Here is a 25,646-nt window from a genome sequence, read left to right on the forward strand (position 1 = left end):
GGTGGGATCCGAACCCACGATCTCCGAATTACGCGTCCGGTGCTCTACCTCTGAGCTACGGCGACTTTTTTTTTTTCTTTATTACTGAGCTACGGCGACGGCTGTCAAACCTTCTGCTTTCGGGGGTATTTATGTTTTACAAATAACCTAACCTTGAGAGTGTTCATCAGCGCCACCCACGTTCGTAAGCGGCGACGTGGAACGTCCTGAGTTACCGCTGGTGTGACGTAGAACGCCATCGAATGGCGAGGGTGGAAGCTGTGTGAGAACCCTCTTATGCTTCCTATGGCGTCAAGTCTGCCAGAACCGAGACCCTCGCTAAGCAATTAAGCAAACAAGGGAAGGGTAATGAGGGGCTCGTTATAAATATCGAAGAAGCCAACAGCCACAGAAACCAAGGAGCACAGGGGATTTTTTTTTAATTAATTTATTTTTTGTGGTGTTGATCAAGTAAGAATATTATTGAATATGTTGTCGCTTAAAGCGAATTGATTAGAAAAGCAGAAGAAAAAACAACCACATGCCGCCGGTGGGATCCGATCACCCACAACCTCTGAATTACGCGTCCGGTGCTCTACCTCTGAGCTACGGCGACGGCTGTCAAACCTTCTGCTTTCGGGGGTATTTATGTTTTACAAATAACCTAACCTTGAGAGTGTTCATCAGCGCCACCCACGTTCGTAAGCGGCGGACGTGGAACGTCCCGAGTTACCGCTGGTGTGACGTAGAACGCCATCGAATGGCGAGGGTGGAAGCTGTGTGAGAACCCTCTTATGCTTCCTATGGCGTCAAGTCTGCCAGAACCGAGACCCTCGCTAAGCAATTAAGCAAACAAGGGAAAGGTAATGAGGGGCTCGTTATAAATATCGAAGAAGCCAACAGCCACAGAAACCAAGGAGCACAGGGGATTTTTTTTAATTAATTTATTTTTTGTGGTGTTGATCAAGCAATTCAGCAATTTTTGACCGACACACAATCTTACATTCGAATCCAGGAATCAGGGGTACACCCCAGGGCGCGGTGCTCTCTCCCGTTATTCAGTCTGGCTATGATGCACCTACCTGCCCAGCTGGGCGCTGTACGCGATGACATCAGCCTGTGGGCCACACAGGGTTCCCTCAGACATTGAGGCCAATCTGCAGGAGGCGGTGACCATAATGCTCCACCCAAAAGTCTGAATTTGTGTACATACGCCATCCATCAAAGTGCACAGCCAAAATTTCATTGTCTCTTGAGACAGGTCCAATCCCTGAAAATATCGAAGTCCGGGTACTGGGGCTCTTTATACATTGATCAAGACAGACGGTTAGAAACAACATTGGCCAAACTCCGTCAGGTGGGGGACCAGGTGGGTCCACCGGGTTTCTAACAAGCGCGGGGGGTTACGATGTAAGGACGCCTTGCGGCTGGCGCATGCATTTGTAACCGGTCGAATTCTATATTCGACTCCATACCCCCACCTGCGGAAGCAAGACGAGGATTCGCTCGAAGTCATCCTCTGCAAAATTATTAAGCGGGCTCTGGACTTTCCCCGCGAACACCTCCAACAAGCGCCTCCTGGGGCTGGGCATGGTGAACACATTTCGGGAGCTCCGGGAAGCCCACTTGACCAACCAATACACACGTCTCTCGAAGACATGTCGTCGGGTCGCCGCCTCCTTGCCTGACACATCCAACGCACCACTCTCATGGAAGAGCGCGTACGTATTCCATCCCAGTGGAGATGCGCCCTCCACGTGCGCCCTCTTCCCGCGAACATGAACCATGAGGACCATAATGGCCGGCGCCTGGCGCGGGCGGAAGCCCTGGCCCGCCACTATGGATCGAAACCCGGCGTATTCTACGTGGATGCCTCCGGCCCCCACCATGGGGGATGGTACACGGCCGCAGTCGTCCATCAATCCAAAACAGTGAACGGCTTTACTTTCCGAGCCCGTGACATAACACACGCGGAGGAGGTCGCCATTGCGTTGGCTGCATCTGATCGCACTTCAAAAACAATTATTTACGACTCGCGAGGGGCCTGTCAGAACGTCGAGCAGGGCTGGGTACCGTACCTAGCCTACCGCATTCTCCAAAACAGAGTCTATACCGGGGACCCCGCTCACCGGCATATCGTTTGGGCTCCTGCTCACATGGGCCTTGAGCGAAATGAGGCAGCTGACGCCGCCGTCCGCGCGCTCTCTCACCGGACATTCCCCTCCGACCCCGACGATCAGGAACTCGAATTCACTCCAGCTTACTCCTTCAAAGACATTGTTTTACTTTATCAATCTGGCCACGGTCTTTATTCCCGCCCGTGTAAAGGTCTCTCAAAGGCGGAGGAGCGGCTTCTGCTTCGCCTGTATACTAATTCTTTGCTGTGCCCGGCAGCTCTCAAACACTTCGACCCTTCTTTCCCGGGCAGCTGTCCGCACTGTGCGGAGAAGACTTCGGACATCTACCACATGGTGTGGGCCTGCACCTCCAACCCTACTATCCCCCCTCACCCCAACCCAACCCGGGAGGACTGGGAGGCGACCCTGCTCGGCTGCTCTGACCTCCAGGCCTAAAGGGCCTTGCTCGCGCGAGCCCGGGCGGCGGCCGACGCCACTGGGGTCCTGAACTAGGGACCTCCACCTAGTACTCGTAAGGGCTGGCCCCCTCTGGGCCAGCTCATGCCAAACCTTTTAAGTGTATTCGTATATAAATGTTTTCCACCACCACCAGACGACGTGCACAACGGCCATGCTTGCGCACTCGGGCTTAGTAAACACGCCCGTACCCTGTTCTCTCCCTTGAAATTTTGTAGGTGTGCCCCACAGCCAGGGCAAAAGAAACATTTTCTCTGCGGCGGCAGAGTAGCGGCAGCGGTGATGACCAATCCGGCGTGCTAACCGAGACGCAGAAGCATCACGATCGAGTGCATGCGCACTCCGGCTTAGTAAAACTGTCACCGCAGTCTGCTTGTGAGAAAATTGTAATATGCAAGTGGAAATACGCGCCGCGAGTGTTTATGCACGTGGAGCGCAGCGGCACGGTACCCAACGGCTCGACACGCACCTCTCCCTGCAGTGCGCCCGTTCGTGTAGCCCGCTCCAAATGTTCTTAGCCCTCCGTAACAGTCGAGCAGATTGTTCTCATTATTTTAACGTTGCTGGTCTGCCTCACAGCTACAGCAAAGCAAATATTTTCTCTACGGCGGCGATCACCAAGATGACACGCTTTTTGAGGGGTGAAAACCGGAAACTGCCAGTGGGGAGTCTGATTGGCTAATCGCGGGGGGACTTCCGGACGACGAGAGAAATTTTCTGTTGGTGCAGATCCGAGCGACGAGGCAACCGACAGGGCAAAGATGCTTGACGCAACGGTGTCCCTCGTCGCCATTGCCTTCGCGTGAGTTTTTTGCGTACATGGAGCTCAGCCTAAATTCTTCCAAATCTGGCGAGCCGTGGCAATAAAAAAAAACAACTGCTTGCTCCCGTATGCAAAATATTCATATGCGCGTCTCGGCTAGACGAGGCCTGAGAACGCGTGGCGAAGGTAGGGTCACCCGAGCCAGGAGTCGGGGGGGGGGGGGGGGGGGGGGCAGCGCTTATGCGCCTTACACGTCGTTGCTTATGTGCCGCTGGGGGCACATACCAAAATGACTGAAGGCTTAGTTTTCTGCAATGACAGAGAAAAAAATGAATTGGTCAGCGATGACATAACCGGTGATGCAGGAAAACAGCCCTATGGCGCTATATACAGGGTGTTGCCTATTTATCAGTCCAGGTTGTAATAAATTATCCGGTGCAAACTACTGGCCTATTTGTGCTGAGCAGACCACAAGGTAGCTTATGATAGTTTGTGTTTTTTTTATAAGTGATTTAACATTGAAATTTGCCTGGATCGTCCAGAATCAGCGAATAACTGCGGTCTGTATGCAAAATTTTCGTCGAGGCCAGCACAACAGATTTGAGAGGCTGCACCATCTGGGGTACTGCGAGACTTGCCCCAGCTCCAAGCAGGCACACTGGTTGCCTCGCAGTTCAGACGGCGCAGCCTCTCAGATCGGCTGTTCCGCTCGCCTCAACGAAAATTCTGCGCATAAATGACTGCAGTTTTTCGCTGATTCCAGCCAGTTCAGGCAAGTTCCGATGTTAAATTATTTATTGTAAAACGCAGACTATCAAAAGCTACCCTGCGGTTCATGCTTGAGACCAAATAGGCCAGTAGTTTGCTTGCACAGGAGAAATTTTTACAACCCGGACAGATAAATACGGCACACCCTGTATATAGCGAATGGTGTATAGAGAATTTGCAACATCAGGCATTAATGGATGAACATCATTTACTGGGCCTAGGTGAATACAACGTGGCAACTTATTTATTTATACATACTGTGAACTATAACTTCACCCAAGCAGGAGCTTACTAATTTTGTTTTTAGCAATCATTATAAACAACACACACACACAACCAAAAATTTAATGTCAGCACCTGTTTAAAATATATGACGAATTTAAGTAATGTCACTGTCATTTATTAATATAAAAATCACACCTATGTACATGCACTCAAATGGTCTGCATTATAGTATATACATATCTACACTAAGGCACAAATATCTGGCAGTCATTGCAACATACAGCCAAATCGCATTCATTACATAGGCTGTGGTGCCCAGCACTTGCACTGGAGTTTCAGTTATCACCAGGAGAAAAAAAAAAGCGAATAGGCACTACAGTGAGCTTGACGCGCTTTTGTGATACATCTTCTAGGAGAAGTCCCTCTGTCTTTGATTTTGCAGCATATGCCGTCCTGACATCACAGTGCTCTAAAATTGCCCATCTGTGATGAGTAGTTCTCTAGCACAAGGTTGTTGGTTATATACTCCTCAGGAACCCTGAAAAGGTCTTTGCCAATGAAGGCTGTCATTGGGACCACTGAAACCATGGCTGCAAGCAGCCACAATACAAGGCGAAAAAAGCCAGTGCTCAGTGCAGATCCTACTCACACTGCTGGCAGTTTGTACAAATATCATTTGAAGGATGGATCAATACACCACGCAACTCTTTTTGGATCAAGGAGTAACCTTGTTATCCTGAGGTGGTGCAGTAAGTGTGGACATACACAATTTGCATGTACATTCAGCAATATATGCTACAGCATCGCCAATTAATACAATTTTGCCCAGATCAAAGCACTGTCCAATGTTCATCAATAATATATAGAAGTTTTTGAAACAGTGGGTCATTTTCTGCTAGGTTGCTTTGAGCTGTGTAGAAAACGGCCTGACAAATGAGCACACACACGCGCAAGCACCCCCCCACAGCTCTCTTGCTGGCCATGCAGCTCTCCCTTGATAAGAAGTACCCTGGACCTCTTCCATAAAAAATTACCCTGTCTACATGCCTGGGCTCACACAGAGAATGCTGATTTGCTCATGCAGATGAGAGACTGAACCAGCAATGTCTTTCCGCCTCCTCTGAACGATAAGCAGCTCGAATATTGCAGTAAGCTGCCTTGCGGCTGAATTGTTATTACAGTGCCCATAGGGATTAAATGCGGCAAAACAACAGTTAAAGATCTTCTTGACTTTATGTATTTTTCGGTCTATAAGCCGTGCTCTACAGAAAATGGCAGTTTTTTCCAGGGGAAAAAAAAAACGCATATAAGTCGCACCGATGTATAAGATGTACCTTTTCAATCGGTAAGAACTATAAAAACTCGCTTAACATCTCTTTGTCAACGAGCGACGAAAATACAAGCTTGTGGTAATTGCCGTGTACAGATGATTCTTGAGCTCCAGCTAGCGTGCCTTCATCCTGCAGTCTGCCATTTTTGTTGCCTTCATCAACTGGAGAAGTCTTACGGGTTTGGGCCTTGTCCCGAATAATTTTTTTCACTGATGTAGAACTGTTTCCCTGCTGTTTGGTGGCCTTTCTGCAACGCATACTCAACAGCCTGTAACTTTAATTTTGCATCGCAGCTTCTTCGCCTCACAGGTGGCGTCATGTTGAACAACAGCAACACAAGGAGCGCATGAGCAAAATGGATTTAACGCCAAAACCAAAAATTCAGCAAATAAAACTGGCTGGACTAGATATAGCTGGATGCGCTGCCTTCAGTCCGGTTGTGGTGAGATTCTACCAATAAGATAACATTTTAAAAATAACTTCCATTTTCTTTGCTCTTTTACATATAGATTTTCTTTTGAAACATAGTTACTGGGCACAGCAAAAGATGGCGTACAGTGGCGTGTCATTTTTTGTCACATATAAGTCACACTGTTGTATAACACACAGCAACGAAAAAAAAAGAAAACGAGACTTATACACCGGAAAATATGGCATATTTTATGTAACCACGTATACCAACAGCTAGCTGTCCTGATTAAAGTGACTGTACAAGCAAAGACACTCTGAATGGCAAAAGGTCAACGAAACTAATGTTTCTGCTTGTTTCTGTTGCCAAAAAAAAAAAAAAGCACCCTTTTACTTTTTTAAGGTATGTGCCAATGGCAGTCATATTTTAAGGTATGTGAAAATGGTGCACGGACATTTTCCACACCTTTGGTTGTTCTGTGAATTGAGAAGGTCAATCAAATACAATAATTGCACATCTTATAAATGACTCGATGGCTGAGAGATCTCGCTAGCTTGTTACTTTCTGCACACTGCAACCTGCACTATTAATCGGCCAAACGTGTAGCAAAGACCTGCATTGCAAGAGATGCCTTCGTAGGCTGATATTTCTAGTTAATATGTGGCCGCCTCAGCAGCTTGTTTGCTAAATGCAATCCCTCGAATGTTTCAGTTGTTCAACATGTCTCCACATCATGAGGCCTGCATTCCCAAACACCTTTTTCCGCATGACATATTTAGCAAAAGCTTACGTATATGGCGTGCAAAAACAGTATTGTTTGCGACATGGGGTGGTAAAGATGTGTCCAGCTGGTTTAAGTCAAGTTTGCAGTCAAGATACAGCAACATAAAAATTTTCAGCTGCCCCATCACAACTCAGACTCATGTGTGCACCTTTCTTATGTACAGTCGGGGACAAAAGTCTCCGGACCACGTGTTACTGAAACGAAGTTTATAGCTACACTATCAGACAGCGGCTGGAGACCGCACATGTGGAGATGAAAGAACAAAAATTTAGCTTTTACCTCCACAAGTGTGGTCTGCAGCCGGCGACTAATAGCAGAGCTATCGGCTTCGTTAGAGGAACACATGGTCCGGAGACTTTTGTCCCTGACTGTACAAAGGAAGCAGGCTGGAGCACAAAGACACACCTTTGCTCGCCTCCAAGACTGATGATGAGGAAGTGAGCCAGAGGCTGCTTCCACTTTTCACCGACTGCCACCAGCATTACAACAAACGTATCCTTGGCAATTAGGAGCTCTCACTGTTCACACCAGTCCTTATAGCCACATGAATGTAAAAGCTTTTGCTGTCCAATTGCATCTGTCTCCTAACAGACAATCTGTGCACAATCTGTCCACGACCAAGCCGCAGAGTGTACGGTAGCTTGATGTTGCACTAGCTTGGAGATAAAGCTTCTCTGGAGAAACCATGAATCCCAACAATGAGCTGCTACCATTTTGACAGTGTTTTTGAATGTGGCAAAGACAAGTGAAAAACAGTTCGTACATATTCGTATGCTTTAGGTGAACAAGAGTACAGTGTCAACGCGAATTCCCTCAGTTTTGGGGAATAGGCTTTCGGATGTGATTCGCCCGACTGCTTCAGCATTTCATGCAACAGATTTTCTTTCGAGCCTGCAAGGCTTTGTAATGTGCTGACATTCTCGTCGACAGGAATTCTGTTTTTGGAAAGATCCTTAATTACATCTTGAAGACGAGCAACCTTCTGTTTGAGGCGGCGCTGCTTCTGCTGCAGTGTTCTTATTTTTTTCCTCGTGGAGACGTCGGTGGCAGCATAACGTCTCACCCCACAAAGAGGGCATGCCTTTCCACGTAGGTCCCCATCTGCTTGAGGCTGGAAAAGATTGTGCATGTGAAGGTTACCACAAAAGGGACTTCAGCAAGTGTCTGAACATGTATGCTTATCTAAAGGTTTTACTGCAGAGTACAATGTAAAACAATTGATGAGGCAGAGCAATTTTTATGGCCACAAGGATCTGAACTGGTGCCTCGACACGACAAAATCTCATACTGGTGCTGCCTGTTGCACGAATGCTCTCAGAAAAGCAAGCATGTAAGCACAACAGCCTCCATTCAGTAACTCGGGTCTGTTGACTAATGGTTACACTTACAGCAGGGCATGATGGAGATCACACATACAAGGCTGTCTCTGAAATCTGCTCTGTTTTTTGTCATTTATTACTTTACATAGCCAAGCGCAGAGTGAAGAAAAGGCACAGAGTGTGCAAACTGCGCACCGTGGTAGGTGGCAGCTACAGCAGGCGGCAGCTGCAAAAGCTCGTCAAATCGCAACCGTGCACTGACTGCACCTGTGATTAGCTTTGAAGGTTAGTGACGACTTGTTATAAAGGCGTTTGCTACGAATGGCTTTTTATATCGTTATATTCTGATTGCACACAGAGCACAGAAAAAGTGTGACAGGCCTGCAGCACCTTGAGGGACAGACATTTGCTCTGCACTGGGTCTTCCATTTCTGATCGAATGTGCACGCACGGAAGCTTGCATAGACTCATCGCAATCCCACCCTCAGTGCATACGTTGGTTCGCCATGTTGCTTTGGTGAGTTTAGCCCGCAAAAATCGCATCAAGATTAGACTGTTGAGTTATCTAAGTACATCAAGCCAGTGTCTGTCAAACAGTCTGTGGTACTTGGCTTTCGTCTTTATTTCGGCACACAACCATCCCTGGGGATGCGTCGCTGTCCAACTTTCACTTGAGTAAAAGTAGATTTCAAGGTACAGTTTTTTGTTTAAAATCATAAATAGCTCAAATATAATTGAAACAGTTACTTCCCTTTCGTTCGTACTAAAAATAAAAAAATTGTTGCTGTGTTTATGTCCGTCCCTTTCCCACAGATGAAGTATTCTGAGCACACGCGAGATGAAAAAAAAGGCGAGAAGTCTTTTCTATTAATGTTTGCAACCTAAGGCCTCGCTGCTCTTTGTCCGCAGAAAGTCGATGCAGCTGAAAAAGCCTGCAACCATAGTGCCGGCATGGCTGGCCATGAGCTTCACACATGTTTCTATTCCCAATTTTTTTCACTTTCAGTAGCTGATGCATCTGAAGACGACGCAATGGTTCCCAGTGGATCTCGAGTTTGTCGTCATAGCACTAAATGCACGAAAGAGCACAAACGTGACAAAAATGTGTTAAGCAACAAGCTAGCACAACAAAAACATTGCATGGAAGGCGGTCAGCGCACTTCCAACGAACTGGTCGTAGGCTAAGATGGAAAATGGTCTATATATGGTATGACCCCTAGAAGTATATATAGTGCATGTTGCTGAATGTGCATGCTTCTGCAGCTGCAATGTCGACAGTGATTATTAAGTGCACCCGTGTGATTTGTCGCAGCAGTTGTCCGTAAACAGAACGGCAGCAATAACGTCACGGTGCCATAGTTGGAAATCATCCACTGTCCATTACAAGTTCTGCCATATGCCTGCTGCTCAAGTGCTGGCTTGACTTTGTCTTGACTCGTGGTGGCTAGTTGTGTTCAATAATTTCGTGCAAATATGCTTTCAAGCCGCTCACAGGTAGGGTGGCTAGAATGAGCATTTTGAATGCCTAATGGCATTCAAAATAGCATTAAAAAAAAGCATTAGATTTAACTAATGTCGTTCGATGAAAATGATATTAAATTTCCCATGAGGCAAGGGTGAGACACTATGTGTGGTAAACAATCTGCCGTGGCATTTTCAAAACACGAAAATATTTTCAGTTTGCCAGTAATGTAGAAAGCTGCATATTCGAAACGTGCACAAATGATAGGTCACCTTCCATTTGCTTAAAACATGTGGCACTACTGCATTGCAAGGTAATTAACAGCTCAATCAGTTATTATATGACAGAGATTAAATGAGCTCCATTGAGCTTCTATCGTTTTGAGTCACAATTGGCCAATAATAACAGGCAATTTCTTGTAGCTTTCTTACCATGCCTCCTTTTGATGTTGGCGAAGTGGCTGCAATAACTACGGTCTTTGAAGATGGCCCTGCAGTGGCTTCTGGTGTTTCATTCCCCTGCTCTGATGCTGTCATCTGGATAAGACACAGCATGGCTATTTTTGGTACACGTACATGAGCAAATAAGTGAATTTCACTTCTTGTCTCCTAATGTTAAAAGGAGACAAAGTAATCACATAGAGCTGCAGACCACAGCTTTGAATGAGAACAAGGAAAAGCCAAAAAGTTGAGTTAAATGTAATCCAGTAACCCTTTGCTAACAAACCGTATGTGAACAAGTGAGAAACCTCCTTAAGAAGTTAGCCCTTTATGCAGCGGTACAAATGGCATCGCCAAATGACACGCCATAAACCTACACAACGTCAGTGCTTTATAATATGTTCACATTTGTGAATTTGCCAACAAAAATTTTAGGGACGATCAATTGGACAGATGTGGAGGAAATTTGATGGCATTTTTCTTTCACTCATCAATCTATTCGAATTCTGACTCTACTGTCTTTCGCTGATCTATGTATTCGAATTTTGAATTCATTCATACTCTGATTCTATTCTTATTCCATTTCTGTTCATAACTGCTTCTTTTATTCATTTCTGCTGAGTCATCCTTAGTCTGGAGTCTCTCCTCTTCCCTACAGGTGGGGAGAGTGGGATGGATGGCAGGTGGAGAGGGGGAAATTCCCCTAAACGCCACCTGCCATGGTTGGTAGGCAGGGGCCTCACATAGACGTTGAAGCGATCTCCTCCATCGCCACAAACGCCGGACAGTTTTAAAAGCAAAATCCACCACAGCCGTAGCAGCGCTCATTCTGAAATGCCTGCGTCGCCGGTGCAACTGATGAGTTGTTCGAGACTGTGATGATGTGAATTGTGACGCCTCGTGCACACATGGAAAACGCCAAGGAAGCGGAAGAAGAGGGTGTGAATGTAGGAGCGCTTGGCAGTTGATCCCATCTCTATCAGCTAGGTTTTGCTTCTTAACAGTTCAAACATTTTTTAAATTGTGTGACTCACCTCTTCACACCTCAAGTATTTCTTTGTCAACCTGCAGCATTTTTTAGTACCATGTGGTCTCGTGTGCATAATCCACAGATTTGCTTCATGCAGTCTCTCCTTGATCCCTTAAAGATTAACTTTATAGACGTCCTCCCAGTGTATAACAACTCTCCTCCTGTGCAGATTGTATTTGAAGATATTTTCCCAAGGAATGCAAAGCTAATGCCGTTTCCTCTTCTTCATGGCTCTCCTTCATGGTCCCTGCTTCCCAAAGTTTATATAGGTACTTGGTTAAAGTTGGCAATCTGCTTAGGTTCCAGGTTTCGGACTATTGCACTACCTAAGCGGTCCCCTCCTGGTGTCGTGTTTTTTGTTGCCATGCTTACAGCGGCGTAGACCTTTTCTTCAGTGATGGGTCTATCTAGTTCAGAGTTTTCCAGTCCTTGGTATTCTGCTTTGCTAACTGTGCAGCTGATCACTCCAATGTACCGGTCAGTAATCTTACGTGAAAGGGCTGCATCGTCACCCTGCAAAGCATAGGTGATGTGTTGCAAGGCCTTGCTATTTTCAGACTTGTATTTAGTGGGATCAATCATGTGCCTAAGCAGGCCCCAGGTTTTGGCAATGCCAAGTGTTCCCCGCGGTGAGTTGCATAGCTGGTCCCAGTTCTGACTGGTCAGGATTAGGACATGTTGTTCAGCCTAAGCTGAGAGTTGGACTACCGTATTTTCCGGTATATAAGACGCGGCTTTTTTTCAAAAATCTTGCTGGCGCATCCTATACAAGGGTGCATCTTATATGCGAATTTTTCGTTTTTTTCCCGAGTTCAGAGATTACTCGGGTTCATGCTCAAGCTTTTTTCACCGAAAATATATCACTACCAGTAACGCGGTTGTAACACGGTTAATGCTTCAATACCGGAACCGCTGTGCGCAACTTTTTTTAGGTGAACTTTATCATGAAACGGCAGGGATGACGTCTTCGGGAGCACAAACGTGCGGCCGTTTTGGAGGCCCCAAGCAAAAGTAATGAGAAATGCCAAAAGATGGCGACAATCGCGCTTCTCGCCATTGTGAAGACAAGCCAAGACAAGATGTACTCATGGGGAGCTCCTTCGTTTTTTCTTTCTTTTTTGCTAAAACGTGGGCGGGTATGGCGTGAGTGTTGCCTTTTTCAATCACTTAGCGTTGCTTAAGAATTTCTCACAGGTACGGTGCATATCGCGATGGTCGCGAAAGCGGATTTATTAAGCCTCACTAGCCTAACTGGGTAAACTGGGGTGCGTCTTATACACTGGTGCGTCTTATATACGAACTTTTTCAATGACAGCTTGCATATATGGCGGGTGCATCTTATACAAGGGTGTGTCTTATACACCAGAAAATACGGTAGGCGTAGCCTAAGTCGCCTGTTATACTTCTGCATTTCCCATCTCTTGATTAGTCTCCTACGGGCCTCCCAAAGATGCAACAGACGGCTGTCTATTTCTGGTATATCTGCTATCCTTTGCAAGAATTTGAAGTTGGTGTCTCGCGCTTCTTGTCACACGTGACTCCACTTCTCCATAGTGTCTATCGAATCCTGGCTGCACATCTTCCTGAATGCGTTCCAATACATTAGCCTGGCCTTGCGCTAGCCTACCTTTCTTCTAACTGCCGCTGAAGCCAGCACTACAGAAAGGATGTAGTGGTCGCTGCCAAATTCTTCCCCAGTGTTGTTCCATTCTGTGTCCCATGTATTCTTGGCAAATGTTAGGTCTGGACAGGAATCCTCGCCAACTGTGTCGCTGATGCCATTATTAGTCATCCTTAATTTTGCTGAGCAATTCTTAGCGATTTCAGTCTTAGTCACCACCTGCCACTTTCATTTCTGCTCAGTCATTCTTACTCCGGCACCTGCCTACGGACAGGTGGTGAAGGGGCGAAGGGAAGCTGCAGACAGCTGCTCCCCGACGCTGAAGCCACCGATGGTGCCGGAAAATTTCTGCCACCACAGCCCTCCTAATGTTATCACATTAACACACCACCCGACACCTCCCAAAAACCCAGCAGGTGGAGGCTCCACACAGATGCTGCCAACAGTTTTCGCCTTCATGACCCTTCTAATGCTATGGCATTAAAAAAAAAGAGCACACAGAGCCTGTGTTGCAAAATTTTCGCTGTGTTTCTCAGCTTGTGTACTCTTTCCTACGTTAAATATCCACTAGCCGAGCCATAAACTGGCCAACACTTCCTGATGTGTTTACATGTATCCAAGGTTGAGTTGGAAGCAAAATATGATCCTCGCTGCCCTGTGGGCTGTTTGTGAAGCTATATAACTTTTTACGCGAGAAAGTTTTACACTGCAGCTCCATAATAATTAGATACGCATTATAGGAGGACAACCGAACAGCCAGCAATGAAAATTTACATCGCAAGATGTTTTCCTGTGTACTACAGAGCACACAGGCATTCAGAAGATCAGCCGCATATCTCGAGAGCAGGCAAGCAGCTGTGGCACTCTTAAATAGTTACTGCATGTAGCAAGACACACCCTCACCCTCTCTCCCCTCACCCTTGCCCTCACATAATTTTCTGCACTAATCCTCCCTCACCTCACCGAGTGAAGCCCTCATGAGGTGAGTGTGAGGACGGCCTCGTAAGGGTGCCCATGTCTGTGAGGGAGTATACTGGAGTGATTTACGAGTGGCCTAGGGCTCTATACAAGACAGTATCGCACATGTACATTGACATGGATCGTGTTTAACTCGTCATGCCCTTAAATGCTATATGGGGCCCGTCAGGGAGTGGGGACCATCAAAAATGTAAAATCGAGCACGCCCTCTAGGCAGGTATGTGGACAACGGCACCACCTAAGGAAGCACATGGGAGTGTGCCAATAATTTCCTCACTAACACTCACAGTGGCCTCGTCGTCACTCTGCTCGGGCCTGAAAGGCAGCTCACTGCGGCAGTAGTCATGATCCATCATTTCGTCGGCATGAACTTGGCTCTCCTCGTCCGCAGAATCTGGTATTGGAGAAGCAGGCCCAGCCATTTCTAGTTCTTCGACTGAGGCTTCCTCTACCTTGATGTCTTCCACTGCAAGCATCTGGCTTGATGATGCTCTTTCCTCTGTGGCAGCAGCTGTAGTTAACTTAGCAGTGTCAGAGGGACCAGCAATTTCAGCGGTACCCCTCGCTTCCATCAGGCACACCAACTGTAACCGCAGCTGCAATAAAATTTACTTGCATTAATTAAACAGGCTACAATGGCACCCCAAAGGCACCCCAAAGGCAAATGTTGGTCTCAGAGAAGCCTACAGAAAACCCTTTAAAAAACCACAGATATTTGTTTACAGCACTACAAATGTGCACTGTAGTCTCCAGCATGGCAGTATATTAAAAACCATTATATTCTTAAAGTGCAATATACAGCTTACTTTGCCACAATAATGCTAACCATGTCATAACAATGTATGACTTGCAAAATAACCACATTGACAAATGCCACTGAGACACAGTAAAAGCTATACATAACACAATTATAAAATGATCTAAAATCCCTTCCCATGTACAGCTGAGTGCACACCCCCTTTAGGAATGTGATGTAGCACTATGGTCATTTTCCAAGCCTGACGCCTTATACATTGCGCTCGACCACCTCAGATTTATTTTTTAAAAATTCATGAAAACTTAGCGCAACGTGCGTAATCTAAACCTAAAATATTTTTGCTCAAAAAAGTTTTATTCATGAGTTGAGCTCAGTTTGAACGTTTCGAAAAGGCGTGAAACCAGGCACTGCTCAATAACTGATTAAAAAATCTAAATTTTTAGAAAACTCTCCACACATTTTTTAATATTTGCACAGATTCTAGCTTTCGATATCATTCAGATCATGCATTTTTGGACAGCATAAATTTAAATCAAATGTAAAAATTTTACTACTTCGAATCTTGCTTCCCTAGATGTCTATTGCCTATAAAAAATGTTACATCGGATGAAAGTGAATACCTCGAAGTGAAATAAAATACTGAAGTTCTAGAAAAGTATGCTTTGAACTTAAACACCCGTTTTCTCACCCCGGGGTGGTACAAGTAAAAATTCAAACGATGGTGGGTTTAGTAGAACAGTTTATTGCCTTTCATTTCTGAAGATTTAATCAAGGTGATTTTTGTTTAAAGTGAGAAAAAAATTTTTGAAGTCGAGCTCTCATGCCCCAAGTTTCGTCATCTCTTAAGGTTTCTTCACTGCAGAGCACGACACCTGGCATGGCATATTTATGGCCAGATAACCACTACTGTTTGCCCTCACTCACAGTCGTGCATCTTTAGGGCCGGAGCTAAGGTAGATATAGCATGACATTCGGCAGGTGGTATGTGATAAGCGCGATCGTTTTCACTTTCGAAGTTCGAACGGACCTGCTATGGCGCCAGCAGGCAGCCAAGAGCAAAAAAACGAGTGAAATAAACGAGTTTTTCTGCAACTTCAGTACTTTATTTCACTTCGATGTAATCACTTTCTTCAGATGTAACATTTTTTATAGGCAACAGACATCAACGGAAGAAAGACGACCATTTCTTAATTTCCGAGAGGAAGTTGATGTTATTTAAAAAAAAAATGTCAAAATAGTATAATTTTTACATTGGATTTAAATTCTAAAAAAATATTTATACCGTCCAAAAATACATGATCCAAATCATATTGAAAGCCAGAATCTGTGCAAATGTCACCACTAAAAATTTTGTGAAGTGTTTTCTAAAAATTTAGATTTTTTTAAATCAATTATTGAGCAATGCCTGGTTCGCACTGGTTCACGCCTCTTCGAAATGTTCGAACTGAGCTCACCTCATGAATAAATTTTTTTCAGCAAAAATATTTTAGACTGAGATTACGCACGCTATGATAAGTTTCCACAAATATTTTGGGACAAATCGGAAATGGTCAAACACAACACCTGGAACATTTGGTGAGGAATGACCCACTACCGGTGTCGGCCGTGGCGGCCAAATTTCGATGGAGGCAAAATTCTATAGGCCCGTGCACAATGCGATGTCAAGGCATGTTAAAGAAGCCCAGGTGGTAGAAATTTCCAGAGCCCTTCACCACAGCGTCCCTCATAGCCTGAGCTGCTTTGGGACGTTAAAGGACTATAGACACCATATTTCTGCTTGTGTGTTTTCTTCTTTCAAACGACGCGCTAGACATTGGCATACACAGAGCACCCCGTGGTATTCGCCTACGACCACTAAATAATTTATAATTGAATTTCTTTTTGATGCAGTTTCAGTTTCATCAACCGACCGATGGCTGTGATGTGTCATTGATGTTTAGGTTGCGCAAGGCACAAAAAAAAAAACAGCAATACAACTGCTGATACATCGTTTGTTGTAATTCTAGCTATTGAAGCAGGCTCAGTGTTTATACAGCCATTCTTTTCGTGCGTCACATAACCGAAATATCAACTACACATCACAGCCATTGTTCGGTTGGTGCCACCGAAACAGCATGAGAGAATAAATTCAATTATATATTATTTAGAGGTTGTAGGCGAAAACCACACGGTCATCCATGTATTCTAACGTTTAGTGCACTATTTGAAAGAAGAAAACAAGCAATAAAATTAGGTGCCCATAGTCCTTTACATCCCCATAAACCAAACCCCTACTGGTGTGGGTCCGATTTTTATAATACTCAACTGAGAGTTCCAGTCCTAAAAGACAGAACATACATATGTGATGCTAAAAGAAATGCACCGTACTGAGCGAGTCCTTGCATTTTATTCAGTGGACCACTTCTGGCAGAATTCCCTCAAGCAAGATGTACCCATACTTACTGGCTCACCTGAAGGCTGCAGGCCCACATAGAAAGCCTTCTGTCCCTGTGCCACTTCAGTCCCTCTTGACGCAGGGTCCCCTGCAAGTGACTGCGTAGGGGAGATACAGTACACCATCACACACTACACCTTTGCTCTCTTGACTGAAAGGGTCCTTGTTAGATGCATGCTTCAAAAGAGACATTGATGGTGGGAACAATAAGGCAAGTTGGTTGGTTTATGGGATTTAACGTCCCAAAGCGACTAAGGCTATGAGAGACGCCGTAGTGGAGGGCTCCGGAAATTTCGACCACCTGGGGTTCTTTAACGTGCACTGACATCGCACAGTACACGGGCCTCTAGAATTTCTCCTTCAAAGAAATTCAACCGCCGCGGCCGGGATCGAACCCGCATCTTTCGGGACAGCAGCCAAGCACCATAGCCACTGAGCCACCGCGGCGGCCGGGAGCAATAAGGCAGGTCAGTGGTTGAAAAAGGATATATCAATACCAGTGTAATATATGGGCTGTGATAGCACACATTTCAAACCACATGCCAGTTTCTGAAACTTGATGGATCGTGCAGCTCTATACGAGTACATTAACAGAGCACAAGGTATAGCTCAGATCATTAAAGGAGTAAGACGCCTATATTGGGTGGCAGTGCGGAAGACACTATTATGCATGAATCACCACGTGACATTCGCCTATGGCCGCTAAATAATTTATAATCGAATTTTTCTGTCATGCTGTTTCTGTTTCAATGACCAAACGATGGCTGTGAGGTCAAAGTGTGGTTATATGACACATGATGCATAGAAAAACTGTGATATAACTACTGCTTTATTGTTTTAATTCAGTACAGTGCTGAAGCCAGCCTTACTCAGGAGCCGGAATGACAATATATGTAGAAGCAACGATTAAATTGCAGTTTTTTTCATGCCTCACGTGACCTATAACCCCACTTTGAAGTCACAGTCATTGTACGGCTGTACGGCATACATCGTACGGCAATACCAAAATAGCACGAGAAAGAAATTTGACTATAAATTCTTTAGTGGCCGTAAGAGAATACCACGTGGTAATTTATGTATAATAATGCCTTAAGCACCATTACAAAGAAAAAAACGCGCACCCAAAAGTTAGGTGTCTATACTACTTTAACTCGTGCCAGAGTGTAAGAATAAAATAGCATGATTTACATAACAAGCACATGTAAGTAGCAGTATAATGAATTTGGCTGAATTGTAGACCGAGTTTTGTCTTATGTTCAAAGTGTAAAACCAAGCAAGTGAAATTTTGTGATATTTTGGAATAAAAGTCATGACAACTCTGCCTTGCTGGTTTAGAGCTACATTACTCACTAAAAATATCACACAAAATTATGAAATGTTTAAAAAAAAAATTTCAATTTGCAAAGCAGTGCATTTCATCCAGTGTGTATAATCAATCCAACATAGTACACTGATGTTGTGCAAGTACAAACATGAGGAACGCTGCATTTGATAAACCCTATGCACATCTTATCGAGGAGTTGAAATCAGACTTTTGTTTGACTTTGGACAAGTGATGCCTGTCACAAGTTGTTTGCGGCGCTGTGAAAGATGAAGTTCTCTCGTCCAGTCAAGGCCAAGGAAGACAACAAATAGTCCTTTGAATATCTGAGCAGTATTGTGACTATTTTTCCAAAAAATTATTGTGATAATTGAAAAGGTAGTTCGGGATGGAAATTTTGAAAGCATAGTGAGCATTTAATTCTTGGCTAAAATTATCAGCAAAAGTCTGCACAAACACAGCACTACAGAAGCTTGCTGTGAAGTGGTGCACTGCCATTCGTAAACATAGCATCTGCAGACTTGGCCGAGTTTCCCTCACACAACAGCTGGAAACTGGTGCTCTTTCCTTTCCAGGGATGGAGTCACCGGTCACAAGGTGAGAGGCGCAGAGGAACACGTTTTGCTGCACACGGCTCTGATTGGCTCAGACCGCCCAGGCCTTCACAGCCCTGCAAACAACTTGTTAGAGGGAATATAGCTGGTATCACAGCTGGTTGCTAATGTTTTCTCCACCATGTTAACAAAATAGATCCTATTTTCTCTGTTTACTTCGCGACGTCAGCATAACACATTTCTTGTCAGAGTTAGGCCTTGAGAGAATTTATCTTTTTATACGTAGCACAAGCTGAAAAACAGCAGTTAAGTTGGTTGCATATAGACCAAATGCAACAGAAACCCTGCCCTGACCTTCAGTCTGTGCCTCACAATACAACCTATGAGCATGCTTGCCAATTTTTACTCTTTGCCCCAATGCCATCGAACTTACAATCCCACACTAGGCTCAAAAGTCTGCGGGGTCCAAGCGTAGCTCATGGCCTCCCGACAAGACCAATGTGCTAGCCTGACACTTCTTTGCCGCTGGATAGAAAGCTATGCATTGAAGAGGCAGACAAGGAGAAACGGGCACAAGGCTGAACAAAATCTATTCGATAAAACCAAAAATCTTCCCATTAAGCTTACTGTACGAAATGGTACATTATGGTATGCTGTGGCTCAGCATGCTATGGTATGGATAGTGAGCTTAAAGCCCCGAAAGTGTACCTGGACTATGAGACACGCCAAAGTGGAGGGTTCAAGATTAGCTTCGACCATCTTGTGGGGACTTGCCCGCGTCGTCCCCTTTGGTTTGCTTTCCAGCAATGCACCCGCCCCACCCTAGTTAGTTACCTTAATAAGAGAGGGCACTTGTGTCAGAGCGACACAAGCGCCAAGGAGAGCATGACTGCAGTGCACGCTAGGGATAGCACTCTTCTCTTCGGCTCGGGAACTGGTCGCGCACGGACGTGGCGGTGCGGCACTCCGCTCTCCACCAGAGAGGCGAGGCCTAATGGGGATATTTTCCCTCTAACCTCAGGACTTCTCCCCTGACCTAGTGTGGGCCAACGTTCGCTCGTAACTTTGCTGGCGAGTCGGACGACCTCGATTCCTTTGCGTATTTAGTTGCTAGCCAGTGTTATTGTTGTTGTAGCAATAAATCCCTTGTTTTTGTCAGCCAAAGTGTCGTTCCTTTGTTCCCCCTCAGAGCAAGGCCCGCCGTAGTCAGTGTACGCTCGGTAACTATCACAATCACACGGTGGGGTGGCGGTGGTTGTGAACTGTCAGCCGTGGTTAAGCTGGGTGAACTTTTTATCCCCCCTACTAAAACTCCAAAACCTGGAGTTCCTTGCCACGCACTGAAGATGCGCAGCACATGGGCATTTTTGCATTTTTCCTCCACTTGAAATTGCCAGAATTCGATCTTGCAACCTAAGGTTTAGCCACTGAAAAACCGCAACAGGCTCACCAACTAAGATGCAGATGGCACTACACAAAATGTAATGCGCAGTGGATTCTTATTCACTAAAACTCGTTTAACTTGAATATCCAGTTTATTCAAACAGATGCTTCAGTCCTACAAACATCAGGTGTATAAAAAATGGCCTGTCTTTTCTTCGACGTTATGCTCTAGCCACGGCAGTGAATGCAAGTGATTTTCAGTCCCAGAGACTACCTGCTGAATGCATGGGTCAGCTTCCTACACTTGATTTTCTTGGACATCCTGAAAGCTCACTTCACCAGCTCAAAACCTGCCGGAAATTCGTTTTTCACCTCTGGCAGTCCGCAAACTACTTGGACACACGCTACACACGCTAGTGATTTCTACACACGCTAGTGATTGTGTATTTGTCTGCTGTCTTTTTTTTTTTTTCTCTCAGAAGTGCCGTCGCATGCCACTGCCCAATTGCTGTACAGGGGGTGGAAACCTTGTCAAGCGATAACCGCTTTTATTCCCATCCCTTCAAACACTTTACGGTGATGGAAATAAATCATAATCATTATTATTACTATTACTATAGGGGAGGAACATCTGTAACTGTGTTACTCCAGTTTGCCCGCATGACAGCCGCCTGGCAAATTGCTCGCTGTGTGGTTGCTTTGCTTCGTGTAACCGGACATGTCTAAATGATTCATTGTAATCAAAGAAACTGTTACTGGCGTGGCCTTCTATCATCTAAAATGTGCAGTTATAATACAAAAGGATACAACTTCAAAAAAAAAACAACAGTTGCTAACACAGGGCCGTGGTCTGTGATGTCCTGTGTCACTCTGCTGGCCAATCGCAACAGTAAACGAAATCAGCTTCAGCTTTTCATTCTTTGACTATACGTATCAAAATTTGTTTCTTGCGATAAGCTTCTTGTTTAGGTACAAAGACAAATAAGCAGCGGACTACTTTTTCGTCGCGAAGAAATTCTGTGCGCGGAGGCTGAATGTGGGTGGAGCTTCACTGCAGACTTAAGTGGTATCCGACTATAGAAATATGCCTTAGATAACAAGTACTAGCAATATACTGTGTATAAGAAGAAACTGGTAACTGCAGCCAGGGACTATGTTCCTCCATGTAGGAAGAGAGGGTGTGTTTCGGCTCTGCAGCTTTTTCGGCACAGCCTAGAAGTCATCGTGGATTATAGCAGATGCCAACTGCTAAATAAAGTGGCACTCCGTAAAGGCAGCCATACTGAATTAAGCTGCATGTCACTGTGTACAATTTGTCTCCCCATCAGACAATATTGAGCACTTAACCTTCACAACAGCTCTGTTGCTGTGCTTTTATCCACTACCATGACCTTTCATGTGCCATATTCTTGAATCTTCGCTTTATTTTCTTTAAATCATACGTTCGAACCAGCTCAGAATGTTAGCTAGTGTTATTGAGAGGTTTTCATTAGCTTGGTTTGCAATGTTTTCAGCATGTCGTCTTCGGATGCGCATTTATTTAAATCCTCCACAAGCAATGCAGGGGAAGTCACTTGTGTGCAGGAGCAACTAACACATGCTGTAAACAAGCTGCCACGGCGGCTCAGTGCTTATGGTGCTCAGCTGCTGACCCAAAAGACGTGGGTTCGATCCCGGCCAAGGCGGCTGAATTTCGAAATGCTTGAGGCCCGTGTACTACAAAATGTCAGTGCGCATTAAAGAACCCCAGGTGGTCGAAATTATCCGGAGCCCTCCAATGCAGCGTCCCTCATAGCCTGAACCACTTAGGCACATTAAACCCCATAAACCAACCAACCCGCTGTAAATAGTTTTGCAATGGCTTCAGCACATTTTTCTACGCAGTACATTCACCATACCAAACTGATGCCAGCCGGTCACGCTGGTCCCAGTGTGCTGACCAGAGAGAGAGCAAGGCTTGTCATATGTGCTTTCATGCATAAAATTAATATAAAATAAATATAAATTAATATAAAACTCATGGCACACTAACTGTTTGTACATGGGTACATGTAAATTCTGTTCTCAGCCACTCAACCTCACGCATACGATGTGGAGTTGCTCAAATCTTCCAAAAAGACACAGCAACATTGAAAATATGCAGCATTGGGAAGCACTGGTTAGCAGCTCTGATGCAGATGCCCAAGCGGCAGCATGCAAGTGGGCTCAAGGGCTCCTGTCAGGCTGATCCCATCACCCTTCCCCCTTTAGGTTAGTGCGAAAATAAAGTCTAAAACAACAACAACATGGCACACTATAGTGTGCAGTGCCAAATGATCACATTATGCATGAGGTTTTTGCAACCATCCACTGGCTTTTTGTCTGTGTGCTGTATCATGTTGTGCTTAGATACTAGATTCATCTTCTTATGGAATGGACGTTGTTCGCCTGTTGTGACCACCTGCGTGTGCTTAGATATGTTTGTGGATAATGGAGTGCACTTGTGCTGTCGAATGCTTGGCATTCAGACATATCGCACTCTGTACTTGAGGTTAAGCAAAGGTCCGTTTGATTTGCCTGCACTACGTGAATTCGTTCTCGCGGTGCTGCGCTTCACCATTCATTTTAGCAGTGCAAGATGGTGCCGTCTGAACGACGCTATTTGTTTCAAAAAAGTGCAGACGCTGTGCAGGTCTAGTTCAGGAAAGATACTCAAATTATTCCACTCGTCGATAAGAATGGCGCCCCACACAGGCCCGGCTCTTAAGGAACGTGATTGGCCACCCAAGAAGGTGGCAAAAGAGCTGGGGACGGAGACCCTCACCAGCACCTTGCTGCTTTCAACCACCGTGCTCTCAACAGACCCGTCGCGTATATGCAGCATGATGCACGTTGTTGCAACCACTGCTTAACATGCAAGTCGGCACGCACACGCCTCAGTCGTGTTCAGTAAAAGAACACACGTGCGTTTCACTTAGCTGCCATGAGGTTGCATCGGGGCTGATTCATGGCAACACCTCGCTGCGATGTGCTGTTTGAAAATTCTTCACGCGGTTCGGGATGTTGGCGGCCATTGATATGGGAGCCACGCTGCTGGCTGCGATTTGATGGCGACGCCAAGGCTAGGAGACGACCAGCAGGCCTGCACTCGGCCATCTGTTTTGGAAGTAGCCAGTGCCAAGCTACACTTGCACTGCAGGAACTGGCGTTGCACACTCGCGGCACCACCACGCAACTTTACAGAACTGGTGCAGAGAGTGCAGGCGAATCAAACGGACCTCAAATCAACTCATGCCTCAGCTGTCAGTAGGTGTGTCAGGAGGCACAATTGGTAGCTGCAGAAGAACTGTGTACAATTGCTCTTGTGTCATGGTGGCCATGGCTTGCCCCTGTGAACTTCCACAGAGAAAGTGTACAATTGTGACATCTCTTTGCCTAAACTGTAGAACTTGCGGTATGTCTGAACTCTTATGCTGAATAGGTTAACTTTAATTATGACATCAAGCCTAAATGTGTTGTGCAACAAAGAGTAGACAAGGACAGCGACAGCTAGAAACCCAAATTCGGGTGAATCCGCTAGCAGTCTCTTGGCAACTAGCTCTGCGATCATTATGTTATCTCCTGTCGATGCAGAAGCCGCAGTCTGTCTACAAAGAGTTATCTCTTCGCTGAACAGTCTGAAGATATAAGATTTACTTCTAAGCAAGTACTGTCGCGATCATAATATTGCGGGACATGGGAAAGCGTGGCAAAACTGCGGTCCGCGCCACCTAACGGCTCACTCCTGCTGGTTTTTTCTTCGCAAGCATCTCTGTGCCCTCACTCCTACGTTTCGCACGGCGGATGTACGTCGGAACCGGTGCCAGGTGCCGCTTCAATATCCCGCTAGCGTCGGCCCCAGCCGCTGAGAAGGGCTAAGAAGATAGTTGCCGCTTTTCGCGAAGCAGCGACTTGAGTAAAGGGGAAGGGGCCCGCAGTGACGTGTTCTTTGTTTTACTGCGTTCGCACTGTGAGCGACACTTCCCCAAAACGGCGACTTCTGCAGCTCCCATCCCCTCCGCAGGTCAACAACAACCAGTGAGCACCGCTGACGCCAAGTTCACGGGGCATTTGCTTCGCAGAATGCTGGACACGCGTGACACACCTGAGGGAATTGTTGCCGAGCACTGTTATACTTTTCCTTTTTCTGCTTCATGTAACCGCATTTTTCGCGGAAGGCTTCGTATACCAACGCTCTTCGCAACCATAAGCAGTTGGTCATCCCGGCATTTGGAGCCTTGTGGCCCGTTCGTTCAGCGCTTGCGCATTGAAAATTGGTGGTCACGCCTGCGAGGAGGCCGAGAATAAACAGAAAACATAAGTGCACGCTCCCTCTTCTTTACCATGAGTCTCGGCGCCGCGAGGCAACCCGTGATCCGCTTCACCCATCAGCGGCTTAGGCAGATGCTTGCCAGATATCGATGCGGCGCCTGGCGCCAGTTCTGAGCCACTTACGGCCCGCGTAAGGTAGGAGTGACGGTACAGAGATGCCTGCAAGGGTCGAAAGAGCGAGGGTGTGCCGTTAGGTGGCGCAGAACGCAGTTTTGCCACGCTTTCCCACGTCCCGCAATATTGTGATCGCGGCAGTACATCAGCGCTCAGAGAAGCGCTGCCGAGTCACTGAGTTTACGAGCGCAATGAGTTAACCACGATGCATAGGAATGTGCATGCAGGATAAAGCCTTGTTTCGTGCCTTCAGCCACTCGTAAATAATTCGCCGTTCGAATGCTCAAGACAGGTGCGTGGATGACTGCACGATGGCGTTTGTGAAGTCCAATAAATGTTGCTAAAATGCACACGAAAGTTCCAGGTTAGAACGCTGCAGACAATGACATGCGCGCCTACCAGGAACTGAGATCGCCGGAGCAACTTAACAAACGCAACTAATGCATCTTACATACTTGGATGTGCGAAAGCGACGGTACGGCCTCAGTCATTAATCGACGCTGGTTCATGCCGCCACCTCTGAAATCTGCAGGACCAAAATGGAGGCTGCAAACAACGCTCCATTTTGACGGCGACCAAGTCTCCGGACGGCCCAATGCTTCAACCCACAGTTTCTTCATTCCAGAATCTTTCGGAAACCTGTTGTACGACACATAACACAAATTACTTGCACGGGAACTACCTGACGGTTGGACAACGCGTGAAACTAGCGACTGCTATCTTGCCACTGACAGCATGCATCTTCTTTTCTGAAGAAAAATGAGCTCACCGATGAAATGACAGCTGCGGTGAAGCTTCTTCCGTGCGTTTCTTGCATCCTGGCACACAGCACTTCATTGTATGGCAAGCCAAAACGCACCTCTTCGTCTCGTCAATACTCAGTCCGGCGCTGGCGTGCTGGTAGTGCTGGCGTCTGGCGTACGCTCCGGGGATCAGGCAGCCTCCATTGTAGACTCTACGGCGAGCAGACGAAATTCGAGATTAGCAGGATTGGCCGATTAGCTGAACAGTAGCTGAACTAATGTTGGCT

General features: G+C 46.0%; 1 protein-coding gene across 3 annotated transcripts; it reads right to left on the reverse strand.

Annotated features, from left to right (window-relative positions):
- Positions 1-4,294: 4,294 nt before the first annotated feature.
- Positions 4,295-25,598, reverse strand: LOC149359178 (uncharacterized). 3 transcript variants are annotated; one of them, XM_089571427.1, is made up of 6 exons: positions 25,386-25,591; positions 25,072-25,255; positions 16,903-16,992; positions 13,985-14,299; positions 10,066-10,170; positions 4,295-7,964 (listed from the first exon to the last, which is right to left on the reverse strand). In XM_089571427.1, exons 1-6 carry the CDS (start codon positions 25,451-25,453, stop codon positions 7,560-7,562), a joined length of 1,167 nt encoding a protein of 388 aa, XP_089427553.1. In that variant the 5' UTR covers positions 25,454-25,591; the 3' UTR covers positions 4,295-7,559. The 3 variants fall into 3 exon arrangements, with proteins under 3 accessions (XP_089427553.1, XP_089427554.1, XP_089427555.1); XM_089571428.1 differs by having other exon boundaries at positions 13,991-14,299; positions 25,386-25,586; XM_089571429.1 differs by lacking the exon at positions 16,903-16,992 and having other exon boundaries at positions 25,386-25,598.
- Between the last annotated feature and the right edge of the window lie 48 nt (positions 25,599-25,646).

The sequence above is a fragment of the Amblyomma mixtum genome, chromosome 2, assembly GCF_055824585.1.
Source record: "Amblyomma mixtum isolate Tamu chromosome 2, ASM5582458v1, whole genome shotgun sequence".
Classification (NCBI taxonomy): domain Eukaryota; kingdom Metazoa; phylum Arthropoda; class Arachnida; order Ixodida; family Ixodidae; genus Amblyomma; species Amblyomma mixtum.